This window comes from Musca vetustissima, unplaced genomic scaffold, assembly GCF_032173495.1.
Source record: "Musca vetustissima isolate MV318-11 ecotype Yass unplaced genomic scaffold, APGP_CSIRO_Mvet_v1 utg13749, whole genome shotgun sequence".
Taxonomy (NCBI): Eukaryota; Metazoa; Arthropoda; class Insecta; order Diptera; family Muscidae; genus Musca; species Musca vetustissima.
In genome coordinates, this window is record NW_026885959.1 from 211,117 (window position 1) to 228,317 (window position 17,201).

The following is a 17,201-nucleotide window of genomic DNA, read 5'->3' on the forward strand; positions in this document are numbered from 1 at the left end:
TTAAGAATTTCCGCATTATTGTAGTCCTTGAAAAAATATTATTTAAAATGTTCGCATTTTTTGTTCTTTGCAACAAATTATTATATTAGTTCCTATTTCAAATATTTTCCCATAAACCCAAATAAATTTTTAACCCTTACAAAAAATTCGTTAAAAATAAACGCAAATCGATGGTTGGTGAACATTTATTATTATTTTTTATTTTAATGTAATTGATATTAGAAAACATAATGCAATAAATCCATATAGCTCTATAATTATACAAACCTATTAAAATATTTTTTTTTTCAATGACCGCCGGAGCGTATGACTACTGACAACACTTATACGCCACATATCCACGCGTAACAAGGGTCATCTGAAACATAGTATTTACAAATCCCATGCTTCTCATAACGCTTAAGCCTTTTAAGCCCGAAGGAGGATTCAGACAAGGTGACAGTTTGTCGTGTGATCTTTATTAACTTCCTCCAGGAAAAGGACATAATGTATTAAAAACGAGTGGTTGTTTCTTCCGGGTATAATAATAATAATGGTTGGTCTATTACTAAAGCGGCTTCAAAAATTTCAAATATTTTTTTTCAAATTTCCTGTAATTGCACTTAATTAAACTTTTTCGAACTTGGAACTGAATACAGATTTATTCTAAATTCATTTTCAACTATTTCCATTGTTTGCGAAAAATATAAAACGTTCCCTGTTTTATTTACTCATTTTTTTAATTTTGTTTACCACCAAAATTTTTCTATTGATTGTTACCATTCTAAAGAAGTGCCGAACTTTTGCTTTTTTATTATTTGTTCCAACCAGGAAGAACAACAGCCAACAGGATGCCAATAAAGTTTTTTTTGTTTGTTTGTTTGTTGTTTTTTTATTCTGAGAGGAGGGGGCTTGCAAGCAAACAAACTTTGGGATGTTGTTCTGTAAGCAGCAACTAATTGTTATTTTATTACCAGTGGTTGTTGTTGTTGGCTGGTCGGAGTTGGGAAAAGTTTTTCAATTTTAATTGGAATTTACTTAATTAAACTAATTTAATGAACGAACAACAGAACAAGTTGAATTTCGGACAAAAGGATATAAATGAGGCATATATACAATGGAATGCAGTTTGCTAATTCAATTTGAGAATTGGTAAGAGTCGAAAAAAATAATATTAATTAGTTTTTTGAAATCGAATTTCGGTTTTATTTTACTTGCACAATAAATGTTAATATGGAATTTAATATTAAATGGCTTATAGATCCTATATAAATTAGTGATCAATACACAAAATTCTAAATAAATATTATTTAGTAATATATATTATTTTTATAATCCATAATGTATTATTTCACATGCAATTTAGTAATAGTTGTATTCGGTACAGTTGTCTCTGTTTAAAAAAATAATTTCCTTGGCTATAAGTTTTACAAGTTTTTTTGAAATTGAAAATATAACTGAATTATTATGTTGCCTTTAATATTTTCTTTATACGATACAGGCTTAAATAAATACTAAAGTCTCATCTGTATCATGTTCTTCTATCTGTTCGCATTTTTTAAATAGTTTTTCATATCTTATCTTCACATTGCTTATCTTAAATTAATTCTCTGTATCCAATTTAAATTTGTAAAACTGTATCTCACCACTTCAATCAAGAGTTAACACATAAAAGTGCAACTCTCATCCACTTGAATATTTCAATTGCACTTTTACAAGTCGCTGTTGCCATGAATTGCAATGCAGCAATTCGATTTAATTTGATGCGAACGGGAGGCATTCAGGGCAGAGACAAAATACGCACATTCATGTGACATTGCAAGGTTAGCATTTTTCGGTATGCTGTCAACCTTCGTTGGGTTTCGAATATCTTGGGTGAAATGTTTGCAATGATACAGAAAGGACTCGGTAACACGCACAGTAAATTCGAAAATTCGATGTAAAAGTTTAATTATTTTAATAAATCCTGGGTTAAGTTTTTTACCTTGCACAATAGAATGGATGCTCTTCCTTTTCCAATACGGAAAATTTCCTAATAATGATACGCTACGTAGTAATAATTGAAAGGAAGGAAAATATTAACAATTTACCGAACTTATTAAGCGCTTTCAGGATCGGGATAGATCTGGTGTAAGTGCATTATATCTGGCGTGGTTTATTTTTTTATTTAGTCTGATAACGAAAGAAATTCGATATTTAAAAAAAATTATATTTTTTTATTTTATGTTGTGAATCAATGAAAATATTTTTAACCTTTTACTGTAGTAATATTAAAAATGTATATCGATTTACCGAAGGTGGTCGGATTCGTAACTAATTACATTTATTGTTTTACATTATAAATTTTTTCTGCAGAGTCATGACAGAAAGTCATCAAAATGTGGAATGTAAAACAACAAAATACGAATCAGAATTTTATATTGAAAATGGCGAATCAATTTAAAGGCATTTACTCAGGAAAATACCGATTTTTAAGGTCAACTTTGTTTCATAATTTTAAAATGACCTGTTGCAAATTTAGGATGAATTTCTAACGAGTCGTCTTCTGAAAGCAGCTCCCACTGTTCATCATGTCCCTTCCATTAAATAACAAAATATACATTTTTTTTAGAATTGTCAGTAAATTTTAGAATTACTAGGATGTCAAAAAAAGATACGCGACAGAATTCACAAAATTCCATTTGACGGTTACACGCGGATTTACCATACCATCGTCACCCTTTTTGCAAATATGTACTACACATTTACATACATGAGTAGACATCCGTCCCCTATCTATGGATGTCCTATTTTTTTTGATTAGAGGAATTCCTTTTAAATAAACTGCTAAATGCAAGGCTAAATCCATTCATTTGTGTTACGAATGATGATGATGCTGACTCTGGTTGGTTGGCGGGCGCTGCTGGTGTGATATAATACATTGCGGCTGGTTTGGTGGTGGTGATGGTGGTTGAAGTGGCGGGTCTACACCTGCAGGCAGGCAAATTCCCCCAAAAATATTCATTGTGAATGGGTTTTTAATAAAATTCATGTTTCTTTCTTTCCTGTGAAAAAAGTGTATTTCTATTTTCTCGATTTTCATTCATTCATTTATTGATGGCGCAAACGAAAGGAGCCCACCCCACCAACCAGCCAACCAACCAACAAACAAACGAACGCAATTTCAGCATCTGAAGCTGTGCGATATTTGATTGTGTAACAATTGTCTGGCATGGCAGAAATTTGTTTGATTTCGATTATTGGATTGTTGTCTGTCGTTTGGCTTTCACGTTTGCATTTCATTCATCCATCGATTCATTCAGTGAGGCGTTTGGTTGTGTGTGTGTGTGTCCCTGCCTGGTTTATGTTTTGTTCCCACGCAGTGCCAAAGGATTTGTGGTCTTTAATATGTTTGTGTCGGCACGCAAATGTTTGTTGCATTTATTATGTTTGCAACAACACCTGAGGCATTTTTTGGGGATGTTGCTCGGTTTTGTGCATTGTCGGCATTGTTGAATATTCAACTCGTTTTTATTTGTGATCAGCCAAAAAGGAAACCCAATTTAATGAAATTTCATTTCAGCTGCCTCTATGAATGGAGGAGGAGGTGGAGGATGAGACTTTGTGTTTGTGATGCGAGAGCGTCGGCTGGGGCATGTTTTTGAATATTTGAAAATTCGTATTTTTAGATAAATTGGGAGATTTTATCCCTACAAAATATCATGCAACAAATTCAAATGAAAGGATATTCTATTTGAATAATAGTGTATATTTTTTTGCCCGTGGTAGAAGAAAATCGGCTTTGGTATGAAGGGATGAACGATTTTGTGACAATGAAGAGTTGTGTAATCATATTCATTTTTTATTTAATAAAAAATATATTATTATTGAATTATAATATTGAAAAGAAAATAAATATTTTACGAAACGTTTGTTCGCCACTTATATTGATTAGGGTTTTTTAGATACATATCCCTTTTTGCAATATAGTTATTTCTATAAGGCGAGCTTTGAATAGCAGCATATTCCAAATAAATATTTAAACGTTAAATAATGAATTCATTTTTTTCCAAATCAATACAACGTATTGTAGAACATCTTCAATTTCGAATTACAAGAACAAACAACCACATCGAAAGGGTATTTGCCACCACTCGTCGTTTAGTTCATGGTAAATAGCTGCTTTAACACACATCGACACACATAGCCTCACTAATATTTCACGCTTGAATAGCTTGCTGTTTACATTGTGTGCGGCTAGGTGCTTGACCTGAATCTACATACATAGTTCGATTAAATTTAATTGGCCTGGTTATGTGAAAGACGAAAGGCAAAACAGAAAATGTCCCTCCAATTGATTGATTGGCATTGATGCCACAACAAACAAGGTCCCCCGGCTGGGGTATTTTGCTTCGCATTGAACCTCAGTACGACGCTCTTGTGTATGCCGGCTTGTTAGCAAATTCACATGTGGGTGGTATTGAACTTGTGGTCGGTAACTACTCACATTACCAGCCAGCCAGTTAGGCATCCAGCATGCATGGCCAAAAGGTGTTTTGTAATTGCGGTAAATGTTGCGGTGGAACCCCTTGCTGTTTGCCTTTCTTATTTGACATTAAATGGTAAGGCCAGCAACGCCATCTGTTGCCATCGATGTAAATATTTGATACCATTCAATTATGAGTATCCACGTTCCACATTGGGGTCCGCACAGTTCATAATGCTTAATGCCTATGCCATTTATATGCTAATTTATAATCGTGCACGGCCCCTTGTGACTTTTGCCAGATTATGACAGACAGAGCTGTGGTGGTCGCTTGATTTTTATATGGCTAAAAGTGTAACATAACACGTAATTCATAAGCGCCAACGTAATAAAAACTAAATCGAATATTGTTGAATGGCGGTGGTGCCCAAACTCACAGCTCACACAACATAATAATCGGCCGCTTAAGCCGTTTACCACCCCACCGCTCAGCATTTTCTCTAAGGCTGGCCATTTCTTTGGGTTTGGGTTTTAGTCGTTGCTCTGGATTTTGGCTGACAGCGTTTTCTTTCATTTGTTACCAGATTTGCTGGAGTGATTAGTTGCGGAGGGGCCGGCAGGATTTGTTTTTGTTTGTTTGACTTAGTTCGGTTTGAAGGATTTAATTATCGATCTTTGCGAAAAGTCAACACATTGCCGTGGTTTGTTTACATGCCACACATTTAGGCTGGATGGATGATGGCTGGTAATATCTGGGTTTGCTAATATCGTTGGCATGTGGCATGCCACCATCGCATAATACATTCCTTTTTTCTATCTGGCTTATTTTTGGGGTGAAAGTGGTTTTCCTATGCTCGCTTGCATCACATCATTTCCCTTCATGTCCCTGTCTGACAGACTACTCCGCTGCCATGAAATAAATGTCGAACACATCGATTTTAAGTTGTTTAAATTTGCAAAGCTTAAGCAGTCAGTGCTCTGACTATCTGACAGTCCGCCCGCCCGTCCGTCTGACCGTTTGTCTGTTCGTCTCCTTAACATGCTATAGCAATCCTTTTTCCATAGTCATAAATTAATCTTTGGCAAATTCATAAAGATTTTTCTCTGTTATTAATGAAACGAAAATTACCATGCATTGCAGGCAGGCAGGCACTGCAGAAAGTTGTTTACTGTCTGCCTGCCTGCCCCTCTTCGAGCACCTGTTGTGTGTTTAAGCTTCTTTCTTCCTTTTTTCCACTGAGATAATGGCTATGCCATCACCACATGCCCAGATAGATATTGACACTTGCTGCGGTGTCAAACGGAATGCCAGAGTTAAGACAACTGGGGGAGTTGTTGGTTGGCTGGTTGGTTGATTGAACTTTCAGCTGAGCTTTGTGCTGCACCACAACCGAAGATGGTTTATGGCTTCTTTAGCCTTACAAAAGTTTGAAATTAGCTCACTCATGTTGTGTCAGCAAATGTAAATAAACAGCTATGTTATACATTTGAGCTAGATCGGGAAGTTGCAAAATGTCCTCCCGCATCCGGGGCAGGTGTAGTTTAACTATTTGCACAGTGGACCCAGTGTTGTAATCTTGTAAATGATCAGTGATAGGAAAATCATTATGAGACATTGTTAATAAGGTGTCAGATAAGGCTGGAGTTTTGGAAAGTCGTACTAGAACGGCACGAATAGTACTAACAAAGTACTAAACCTTACTAAATTTGGTGCAATTTGAATTTGGAGGAACAGATGGAGCTGGAATCCTGAAATTTGTAATTAACATTACCGTCTGAGTATAAGATTGGAATATGAAAGTAGTTTTGATAAGTAATAATATGTACGAAAGGTGCTAATTGGTAATATAATTGATACAATTTTGATTTAAGTAAAACTAGAGATGGAACACTAAAATTTGGAAGTAAGATTACTGTTCGTGTGTGGGATTGGAGTATGTAGAATGATTTAGAAATTCGTATCTATGTGTACTAAATTTGGTACAATTTGGAATTGGGAAAATCGATCGGGCCGTAATCCTGAAATTTGGAATTTTGATTTCTATTGAATTTTTCAAATGGAAAACTTATATTAATATGTACTAAATTTAATAAAATTTGGATGTGGGTGAACCTATAGAGCTCGAATCAAGAAATTTGGAATTAGTTTTGGAAATAAGTATTACAAAAGTATAAAAGGTAACCAGTGATACCAAATTTAGCTAACGAAGTAGTGGCCATATGCTAGTCTATAATAAACCTATAGCAAATGCATTGAGCCCCATACCACTGTTCGTAAAATACACTTTCCCTGAATTATGCTCAGATGCTACTGAAATATGGTTGGTTAGTTGGTAAGTGCTTTACAGTGTTTGTTTGACGTTTCGCTTGTATGGTTAGCTTTGACAGTTTGACATTAATAGACGGTTTTATTTCCAAAGATGTTGTTCTTCTGGTTGGCGGTGCTACACAGTTTCCTTTCCTGTTCCTTGAGGTTTTCAGGAGGCAGCAGCAGTACAGCTTCCTAGATAAATTGGTAACAAATGTTCAGCATGTGTATGCCATCATGTTTATAACTTCTTAAGTGCATCCTGTTTGGATAGCTTACTCGTGACACGTTGCAATTGCGGTCGCAGTGGCATTTTGTTTTCCTAATAAACCGATAAAGGAACAAGTGGAGACCGGGTATGGCTGTATGTAAGCATGGCTTGTAATTCATCACCTGCCTTGTATTCCCTAAATGCCGGAATATTTACACACTTTTAGTGCTAAAAGAACGAGGCCAACCACTTGCATAGGATGCAGTGTGCCATCAATGCTTAATACGGTAACAAAAGCTTTAGAGAGAAGGGTTGCCGTAAAGGAAGACTTTATCTTTGCCAAAGTGGAAATGGGTAAAAAAGAACTATGTCATCATCCTGACATTAGTAAAATGCTTCTAATAACAGGCAAGTCACCCATCTATGTGGCCATCAATTTGCTGTCAAGCTTTGTAAATAGCATAGTTGACATATTTTTTGTTCGTTTTTGGATTTTAGGGCAGCCGCACAAGATATCTTATAATGTATATTTGAAAGAGATGTCTTCGTAGTGTTTACAACGATGTTAATGTGTGAGTTATACGAACGCATTCAGCACTTTATGCAAATGCTAGGCATTAAATAAAATGGAAAATGTTCAATCTAAAAGTTTAAAAAGTTTTCTCCTGGCAAAACATAACAATTTTCTGAATTTGAGTCTGGAAGTGAAATGTGTTAGAAAATTAATTAGAAAAGTGCATGTTTACATGAATTAGATAAGTGTTGAATATAGAAGTGTTGTTAATATAGAAACCTTGTATTGTCACTTAATGCACTCCTTTATAGTTTACATTAGGGTGTTTGGAATTTTATAAATGAAATGAGTGGTTTTTGAATTTGCCGAAAAAGATTATGAAAATGTTATAAAAATACCTTAATATTTCTGATTATCGTATAGAAACCCACAGCATCAAGTTGGCACCATGCAACGCACATTCTTAAAATGAGCATTTTCTTCATTAACATCAAATCTCTTCTGCATTTACAACTAATTCAAAGGATTCCTTTGTCTGTCATTCCGCTCACGTGCGTCTACCCAAATTGTAAGTTTAAAATCACATAGTCTGGATTGTGCATTTGGGTATACCATATGTTGAACGTCTTTCAAATGCACATGTAAAGGTGTAGCGTTAACAAATGTCTATCCCTCACTCCTTTTCCACCAACACAATACCTACCAACCCACATGAGTTCACTTTCTTTCAAGGTGTGTTTCAAATTGCAAATGTTTCACGAGCAACAATTTGTTCTCCCATGTGTAATAAATGTATTCACATTAATTTTAGCTTGAAACATGTAAAAAGGGTAATATGAGGAGGAAGCATATTTTGAATGTGCAAAATTAATATGTAAAGAAGTGAGTTAAAAGATAGAAGTTTAGGAGAGTATTTTTTATCATATGTGACTATAATTAGACACCTCGCAGTTTCAGGGAAAAATACATAGTCTCCGCATATTGACTGAGGGTATATTGTAGTTTCTTGTCTTATTTTTTAATCTAAATGACTATATTATAAAATATTTGGGTCCTTGGTAGAGAAAAATCAGAGATGATATATAACGTTTCTACTCCCTCGACGACTATCCTATAATCAAGGTGGTAAAATTTTAAGGTGAGGGAGATACCACAAAACCCCTTCAGAATTTTTCATTCCGATTCTGTACGATATATCACAAATAAAATCCTATACTAACTTAATTTTGTTTTTGAATGTAAAAAATGGAGGGTATTATATGAACACATACAAATTAAAAATAAAAACTCAGTCGCCTGGTTGTATGCTACAAAAAATTATTGGTTTTTCCATTTTTCTTTCAATGCGAGAACGTTTCAGTAATTTCATTGAGGGGTTTGAAGGCCACTAGAGGAATATTTGCATGTGAGCATGAGTTTCAAGGTTTGTGCACACTCGAAGGTATATGAAGTGTTCTTAATTAAAGAAAGATATGCCATTGGCAAACACAGACACATTTAAATTGGAAATTAAAAAATTAAATTAGTGGAGAAATTTTGAGATAGAACTTTTTGAGAGAATTTTACATTATTATTTAAATGAAATAATTATTCCAATTCCAATCCTTTGATCTCAAATGAAACCTTAGTAACCAAAGTACGTTATTATGGTTACTAACCGTTTCATACACAATTTATGGTTGTGGCATACAAAATATGCCACTAATATTGTTTGGTATTTGTGAATTTATTTTAATTACCCGGCATCTCCAAACCACATGCCATTTTCTGCTACATTTTGTGGCAGACACGGATCTAATTACAGCAAGCGAGAGAGAGAAAAAAATACGTTGGAACAGAAACCCCAATAAAACGACATTAAACACGATTTCTTACATATTTTTGTGGTAAAAAGTCTACGTCGATTGTCAGTTGCTGTGGTTGCCTCAATTACAACGTCAGACCCATATTTACAGAGACATTTGAAAAACGGGGAAAACTAATTCAATTCCAGTAGCAATCTTCAGCCATGTAAAGCCCGTTCGTTAAACGGCATTTTTACATTTCAATTGCCACCACCATCGGCACGAGCAACGGCAACTGCAACAACACCAACATCGGCATCATTAACAGTCAACTAACTTCATTTGCTCAATTATGCGCCGTGATGCTACTTAATGAAGACATTTTCGTCCATTTATGTTGCCACTATTACTGCTGCTGCTTCTGCTGCTGTTGACAGACTTTATGAACTTATTTTTATCTGTCAAAATATGACACGAAACTGTGACAGACATCAGGCTGTTTGCTGAACACAAAGGAAAAGTTACAACAATCTTCACGTCACCGCCACCATCACGACCAGCAGCATCAGCATCATCATCAGTGTTTTTGATATTCATGAAGCAAAAATTAAAATGGCAAACATATGACAAACTCAACTAACAACGAAAAGATCTCTTAGTGGAAACATACAAACACTGGACTTGGCTTTTTGTAGATGCTATTTTTTTCTTTGCTTTTAACATATGTTTGACAGATATTGTCCACATAATGGCAGACATAAAATAAACAAAGTTATTACTTGTGCTGGTGCTGCGGATCAACCCAGTACACAAAAAATAAACATAAGTCCAGTGAACAGGTCCAAATCGGCAATTTTAACGATAGTGGCCTTGGTCTACCCAAACAATTTTCCACATCCACCGAAATATTTAAACCCTCCCTATTGCAATTGATTTACAACACTTAAACCTGTTTTTTTTTTCTTAAATCCTCATATACCAGTGATGAAACTTTTTCACAGATTTTCCCCAAAAAATTTGGAAGTTCGGTTCCAGATATTTTTTTTGAATATCTGTAATATTAAAGATTAATAATTTACAATATGAATGAACCGTAATGAACATTCAAGACCAGTAAGGAGAGTTGTAAAGTCGGACGGTTCCGACTATATGATATCCTTCGCCACTTTAGGTATATTCAACAGAAGGTGCTGTGCAGCTGTGCTGTGCAAAATTTTAATCTTAATCGGCCATCCGACGATTATTTGACGCTCAATTAACATGAAGTCGGCCGTAAATATATATGTCTGCATCTGCACCAATCGCCTAACATTGGGTTCATTTATATCTTAATCTGAACCTATTTCACTAAAACTAAGCACACTCTAACGTTCAGTACGTTGTGCCAAATTATGTGTCAATCGGCCTATCTTTGGGTCTTTAGTACACCATTTAATTAAAATCGGGCCAAAATATATATGGGAGCTATACCCTCAAGCTGATATCGATGAAAATTGGTACACGTACGTTGTGCAACATTATGTGTGAAATGGCCCATGTTTAAGTCTTTTGTGCCCCATTTCATTAAAATCGGATACAAATATATATTGGAGCAATATCTAAATCTGAACAGATTTCACCGAAACACGTTAAGACATAATAATCTCAGTAGGTTATTCAATTTTATGTCAATCGGCCTAACATCGGGTCTTTGGTGTGCACCATTTACGTAAAATCGGATGAAAATATATTCGTTGGTTATATCTAAATATGAAGTGGTCTTAATCAATTTCAATGGAGTTCGTCCTTGGTCCAAATAAATGAACTATACATATGCTCAAAGACATAATGCCCTGCACCAAAGTGTAGTTAGGGGTATAATTATATTTAAATTACGTCTCCTTCATGGAATCTGCAATCATAAGGGCCCTTCTATAACCAAAATAAAACATCAAAAAACGCCTCTGTTAAGTCCCATATGTCGTTGGTAATTTAATGCAAATTAACAGCATCATTATCAGCAAATGTTTCATTTTTTTTCTACTACGTACATACATACATATGCGTACAGACACGGCAGTTGATGGAGTGTCTGAGTGTCAATGAGATGTCCCCTTTGAAATATTTGTACACACTTCAACATGCAAATGGTAACAGAAAATAATTTTACACGCATATCCTATCATCGACGCCATTAATACCCATCTGATAACTACTCTTTTTTTGGAGTAGTGGTCCACCATAAAAAGATGAGTAAGAAGATCTCAGCTATTGGCTTTTAATTAGTTTTTTTTTTTTATTTTAATTTCTAGAGAAATTGCTGGGGATACTGAAACGCACATTTGCTGGGGAAATGATAGCCGAGCATGCAATGATATTGTCGTCATCATCATCGTCATTTGATTTAATTTCAATGTTGAAGATCCGTTTGTTTTTTTTTTCTGAAATAAAAACAAAACTTTCATTTGGGTCAGACTTTTAACGTCAAATGGTAGTTGTTATTTTGGTTCAGTAGGGGATGTATGAATGGCGGCATTATATAGCTTTCCAATTTTTTAAACCCTCAGCCTTATGGCTTATCCAATTTTAGGTAAATGGAATGTCCGATTGTACCTAAAATCGGCACATATCCGCATTTTTATTAACTCGAAATCAAGTTCGAAGATGGGGAATATCGGTCTACTCCTTCTGGTACCTCTCCTTAGATAGTCTACCAACCATAGGCTGAATGAGGGTATATATCCGTCGGCGACACCGACTGACACTTTTTTTACTTACTTCTATTAAACATTTTTGTTATTGTCGGCGATGGTTTTACAGTTTTATGATTTTCAGTTTTCGAGTGTTACGACTTTGTATCTGTTTTTGACTGTGTGGAAGTGCTCTTGTTTTTGATGTCCAATTTTGTTTATATGGCACACTCATCATAATTAATTCATTAAATGTTTATGAAACTCATATGTTGGACATGCTATCCGGCAGGCAGGCAGACAGGCACTCCATCAAGAATGAAAAACAGATACAATTTTTTTATGGTCGTCTTTTTTTTTTTGTGCAACAATTTGAGATTCATTTACCAGAACAGGCCGGCCGGTATGCCCTCTGCTTTCTCGCCACCATTGTTTGTTGATGATGGCATTGTGGTTTTTTCTTGCCGAGTGTTACTATTGAATGCTGGTTGGACGACCCACCCGACCGACCAACCGCCTGGTGGTTTGTCATTCATTCTTTCGGTTGAAAGATCAAAATGCATTAATTCGTATGCAAATTAATTGCTTTGTTTGCTACTTCTGCTGTTGCTGCTTTTGTTGTTGTTGTTGTTTATTGCTACCAGTGATGCTTTTATGAGCCCATTGTTGTTGCATTGCCAGCCACAGAGCAAGCGCCAGTACAAAAGTTAAAGTTTATTTTGTTTGTTTTTCGAATTGACAATTGCATGAGAATTCATAGAATAAATTGAAGTTGTAAAATTCTGAGAATTCACTGGGAATTTGAATTAATTTAAATTAGAAGAGAAACACTGTCAAACTTTGACATTATCTATTACTCAATCTTCCAATGAAATTAGTAGCTTAGAATTTATTAGAACTAATGAATAAAACAAATAAATAAATAAAGTTTTTGTTTGTTTTACAACGCATTCATATGTAAGTTGAGGGGTTGATGTTATTTTCAATTTGATACAATTTGTGTTCGAATAACAATATTAGATATTTTGAATCACTGAAAGATTCATATTTTTTAAAATCTTTTGGGACGTTATGATGAGTTGGCAAAAGCTTAATGCTAAACTTCGATACAACCATTCCTTTGGAAAATAAATAAAGTCTAATATGAGGCTATGTTAAAGGCGAAATTTTCCCCAACTTCGTTCATTGTAAACATTTGCACATCGTAAAATCTGAAATTGCTACCCATCGGTCCACTCCTTCTAATATATGTATATCTGTATTCTGCAAGGTAAATTTTTGGAAAACTATGAAATTTCATATGACGGCATCCAATTTATTACTACACCTTTCTTCTAGTATCATCCCATAAATGGTTAAATTTTTGATATAAAATAAATTTGTCATATAAATCACAGTTGTACCAGTAATTTAAAAATTACAAATCTCATAAATTTTGAAATGAGTAACGAATTGATATAGGCATTGCACTTAATAATGTTTTTAACAATTAATTAATAAACAGACGGGGACAGTAAAATTATTCGATCCCGGCAATATCTAAAATATTTTTATATTATATTTTATATTTTTATATTATTGCTTTTTTAAACATTACGTCTTATAGTGATAAGCAATAACCTCATTTATCCCTAAAAATATTTTATTCGATTCTATTCTCAACTTATTTTCAGGTTATAAGTCTTAATGAAACCCAAGGCTCAATAGAAAAACTCACATTTGTCAATCACACAGAGTGTCATTGTGTGGACAAATCGAAACAACGATCAGCTCTATATGAAGCGGACGAACCATCGTCGGAAATTGCTTCAAATCACATACCCTATCTGCGAAGAGCCACCATACTAAATTGCAATTGTCCCAATTTGTTTGAGAAAATTCTGCAAGAAGATGGTTTCTGTCGATGCGACTGTTCGTCGGGTAATATGGGCTGTGATTGGCTAAAACGCGGCATGGAACACTTCTCCATGAATGATAGAAAGTAAGTATTTGAGAAGAATATTCAGAAAAATTTTTGCTTATAAAAATAGTTTCATTAATTAAATGTTATTTGTTTTTGTTTCCTTTGCAGATGCATTCTGGAGGGTCGCTGCAAGCTGCCCACCTGTGAATATGGCACATATATGAAAAAAGTGGGCCGCTGTCCGCGACGTGAAGAACGACAAGTCTCTATGGACACAGTTGATTGGTGAGCCTCATATTAAAGTTACACTTAAATAGCAAAAGCTCAAACCTTTCGCTATTAATGAGCGTTCACACAATAACAACAGAAAACGAAGAATAACGAAACGCCAACAAAATTCCGCACATAAAGCAACGTATGTAATAAGTTGTCGGATCATTATGGATAGACATATACTGTAGTTGGACTTAATAGCTCTGGCGTTAGGAGGACGGACTTCCTCGCCCAACTAATGTTATTAATTTAAAAACAAAACAAAAAAACAACAAAAATAAACTTAAAGTATTATATGTGAAAAAAACCCCACATCATCCAAGATAAAAATAAAATAATTAAATTAAAATTATATTATTTATAAATTTAGACATTTTCGAAATTAAGTAATGTTACAACAATTTTTGAGTCAAAAATACAAAAATTAAAAAAAAACATATATTATTAATAATAAAAAAATGGAAAAAACACAAATTAAAGTTGATAAAAACAGCCAATATTGGTGCAATGTTCTTGAACAATATCTACTCTTAAACAATTAAATATAACTTATATTACAAATAATCAATTATATACTGGATATACATTGAAGACACCCAAAAGAGAAGACGAAATTTGAAATCCGAAATACTTGCAGCAAATCAGTGTTCTACCAACAAAAGCAACAGCATATCTTTTAAATTCCCTCCTAAAATATAATCTTTATATATATGAAATATTGTAGTTCTATTATTAGTATTGTATTGTATTTACTGTTATTCTTCCCCCCTTACATTTTAGTAAGTTTTGTCTACGAAACTGCATTTAGAATTTATGAAACGTAACAATCTGAATCTTTATATTATATATGTATATTTTAATGTACACCCGATTAGAATATCCGAAAACGCATCCTTAAATATTAAAATTATTTTTTACTCAGAGCTACAGTGGCAAAATTTCCCTTAATGTTGTTGTCATAAAATTGTACTAATTAATGAATTTCAAGGACTGTTGCTCAATCGTTTAAAAATGGTTTATATTTTACACAACTATTTTGTGAGGGTACTACGAGTTTGTTACTTGTAACACCGCGAAGTATTAATCTCTAAACTTTCGGTATATCGATAATAAAATCGCTTGGAAGACATCATCCGAAAAATTTAGGGATTCGTTAATTGATCATGGAGGAAATTGAAAACTCGACTTTTCATGGTCGACTTTCGATTTTCTCTGTTAACAACAACTCACAAAAAAATTTCTTCGTTGATTTGCGTTCACCAAAAATTTATTTTTAATCGATATAACCGGAAGATGGTCTCGATTTGGTCAGAAACAACATTTGCCCACGACTACGTATTCCTAGGAAAATTTTCCGCTGTATTAAAGAGAAGTTAAACTTTTACATTGACATATTTAAATTTTGAAATTTAAGATTGAGAAGAAGCTAAATAGCGGATTGGAAATAATAATAGGCTCCTCTCAAAAAGTGAGACGAGATCGAGTTGAATGACTTTTTGTTCAGATTCTTAGGACTCAAAGCAGATATAGTTGCTGCTAGAAATAAAATGCCATAGGGAGCATATATTGTTTTTAGACATTCCATTTTCAGCTTTTCAAGATACTCTAGTCGATATAACATTTCTGGAACATGACAACGTCTTGCAATTCCCATAATAAGTCATCACTTCGGAAGTATACTATCGAAAAAAGTGGTGTTTGAAAAAAGTGCTGCTGTGTCGAATATTCTGGGAACTATGTTTTAGAAAAAGTATTCTCCATTTTTTAACCCTTAAAAGGCTGTAGCAACGGTAAGAGTTGTTGATGAATTTGAGCATTTTTTTAATTGGAACGTCAAAAATCCAACTTTGAAAAATTAAGAATTTTCGGAGAAAGCTTTAGAAACAGCTCGTTTCGACATGGCTATCAGCCCTTCATTAGGGGCATAACCTTTCATTGATCGATCTTTCTCGTTCGTGTTTTTTAGGGAACTACTTTCTTAATATAGTTCATCTGCTATAGTTCCGATTCCTACATATTTTCTTTGATTCTCTTTCATGGTTTTTTTCGCGCATATTCGTTGATAGATGATAAAAATTAAACAATTTGAGCAAACATGAACAAAAAATTGTTTTTTATCATTTCTATTTAGAGCAGAATTCAACTGCATGACGATAAGCACAAAATATTTTTTTGAACGAACGAGAACGAATGCAGAATATGGGAATATAGGAACGAGATCAGGAAAAATAACAAGAATCAAAAAAGACCTTGTCAGAAAAATAAACTATATTAATTAAAGAGGTGGAACTAGTTCCGATCGTTCCGTGTTTGGAATAGTTCCCATCAAATATTTCGTTCCGGAAATACCTAACTCTACACAGAAGCAAGCTATCAGATTATCAAAGGAACTAATATCACCAGATACTGAAATGAAGTCGTGTCTGGCTAATAATATAATGTTAGTTAATCTTTCAAACATTGTCTTTAAATGTGACAGAATTTACATTGATTAAAATATTCACTAGCATTTATTGCAGTTACCGACCAATTTTGTGACAGAAGTTCATTGTGCAGGCCGCCATAGATATATTATCTGTTAATATTTTATAGTTATAATATATTGAGCTTTAATCGGTTATCGAATATTTCCAGAACAGGTATAGAACATACCTATCAACAAATACCTGATTACAATTTAAATTACACAATGCAACAAATCTCAACTAATATCTGACTTATAAATACAAATCAATATTGTGGCCCAGAAAAATTCTATATCGTTTCTGCGAGGCATTTGCAAAAAATTACAAAATCAATATTAGAAAACAATATTTTTTTCGTTAAATTTCTACAAAAATATTCTTATTTTTTGGTTGAATCATCCCTAATCATGGTTAATCATATAATATGTCATGCAAAAATTCCAAATTGATAAAATTAAATATTACATTTTGAGGTGAACATCTCTGGCGCCATCTGGTGAAAATACACCTCCAGAGAACAATCATGTCATATGTGGCGGAATTCGTAACTCTAAACAATTTCTCGTTGCACATTGTTGTAATTAAATTGATAAGAATTAAAGTGCTCACGATTCAAGAATGCATCGTTAT

General features: G+C 34.0%; 1 protein-coding gene across 1 annotated transcript in view; it reads left to right on the forward strand.

Annotated features, from left to right (window-relative positions):
- Nucleotides 1-14,234, forward strand: part of LOC133333327 (uncharacterized) — a 169,470-nt gene extending 155,236 nt beyond the window's left edge. The window contains exons 4-5 of the mRNA XM_061541641.1: nucleotides 13,604-13,911; nucleotides 14,002-14,234. Coding sequence (XP_061397625.1) covers nucleotides 13,604-13,911; nucleotides 14,002-14,122 — 429 coding nt within the window. The 3' untranslated portion in view covers nucleotides 14,123-14,234. The remainder of the gene's footprint in view (nucleotides 1-13,603; nucleotides 13,912-14,001) is intronic.
- Nucleotides 14,235-17,201: the final 2,967 nt, after the last annotated feature.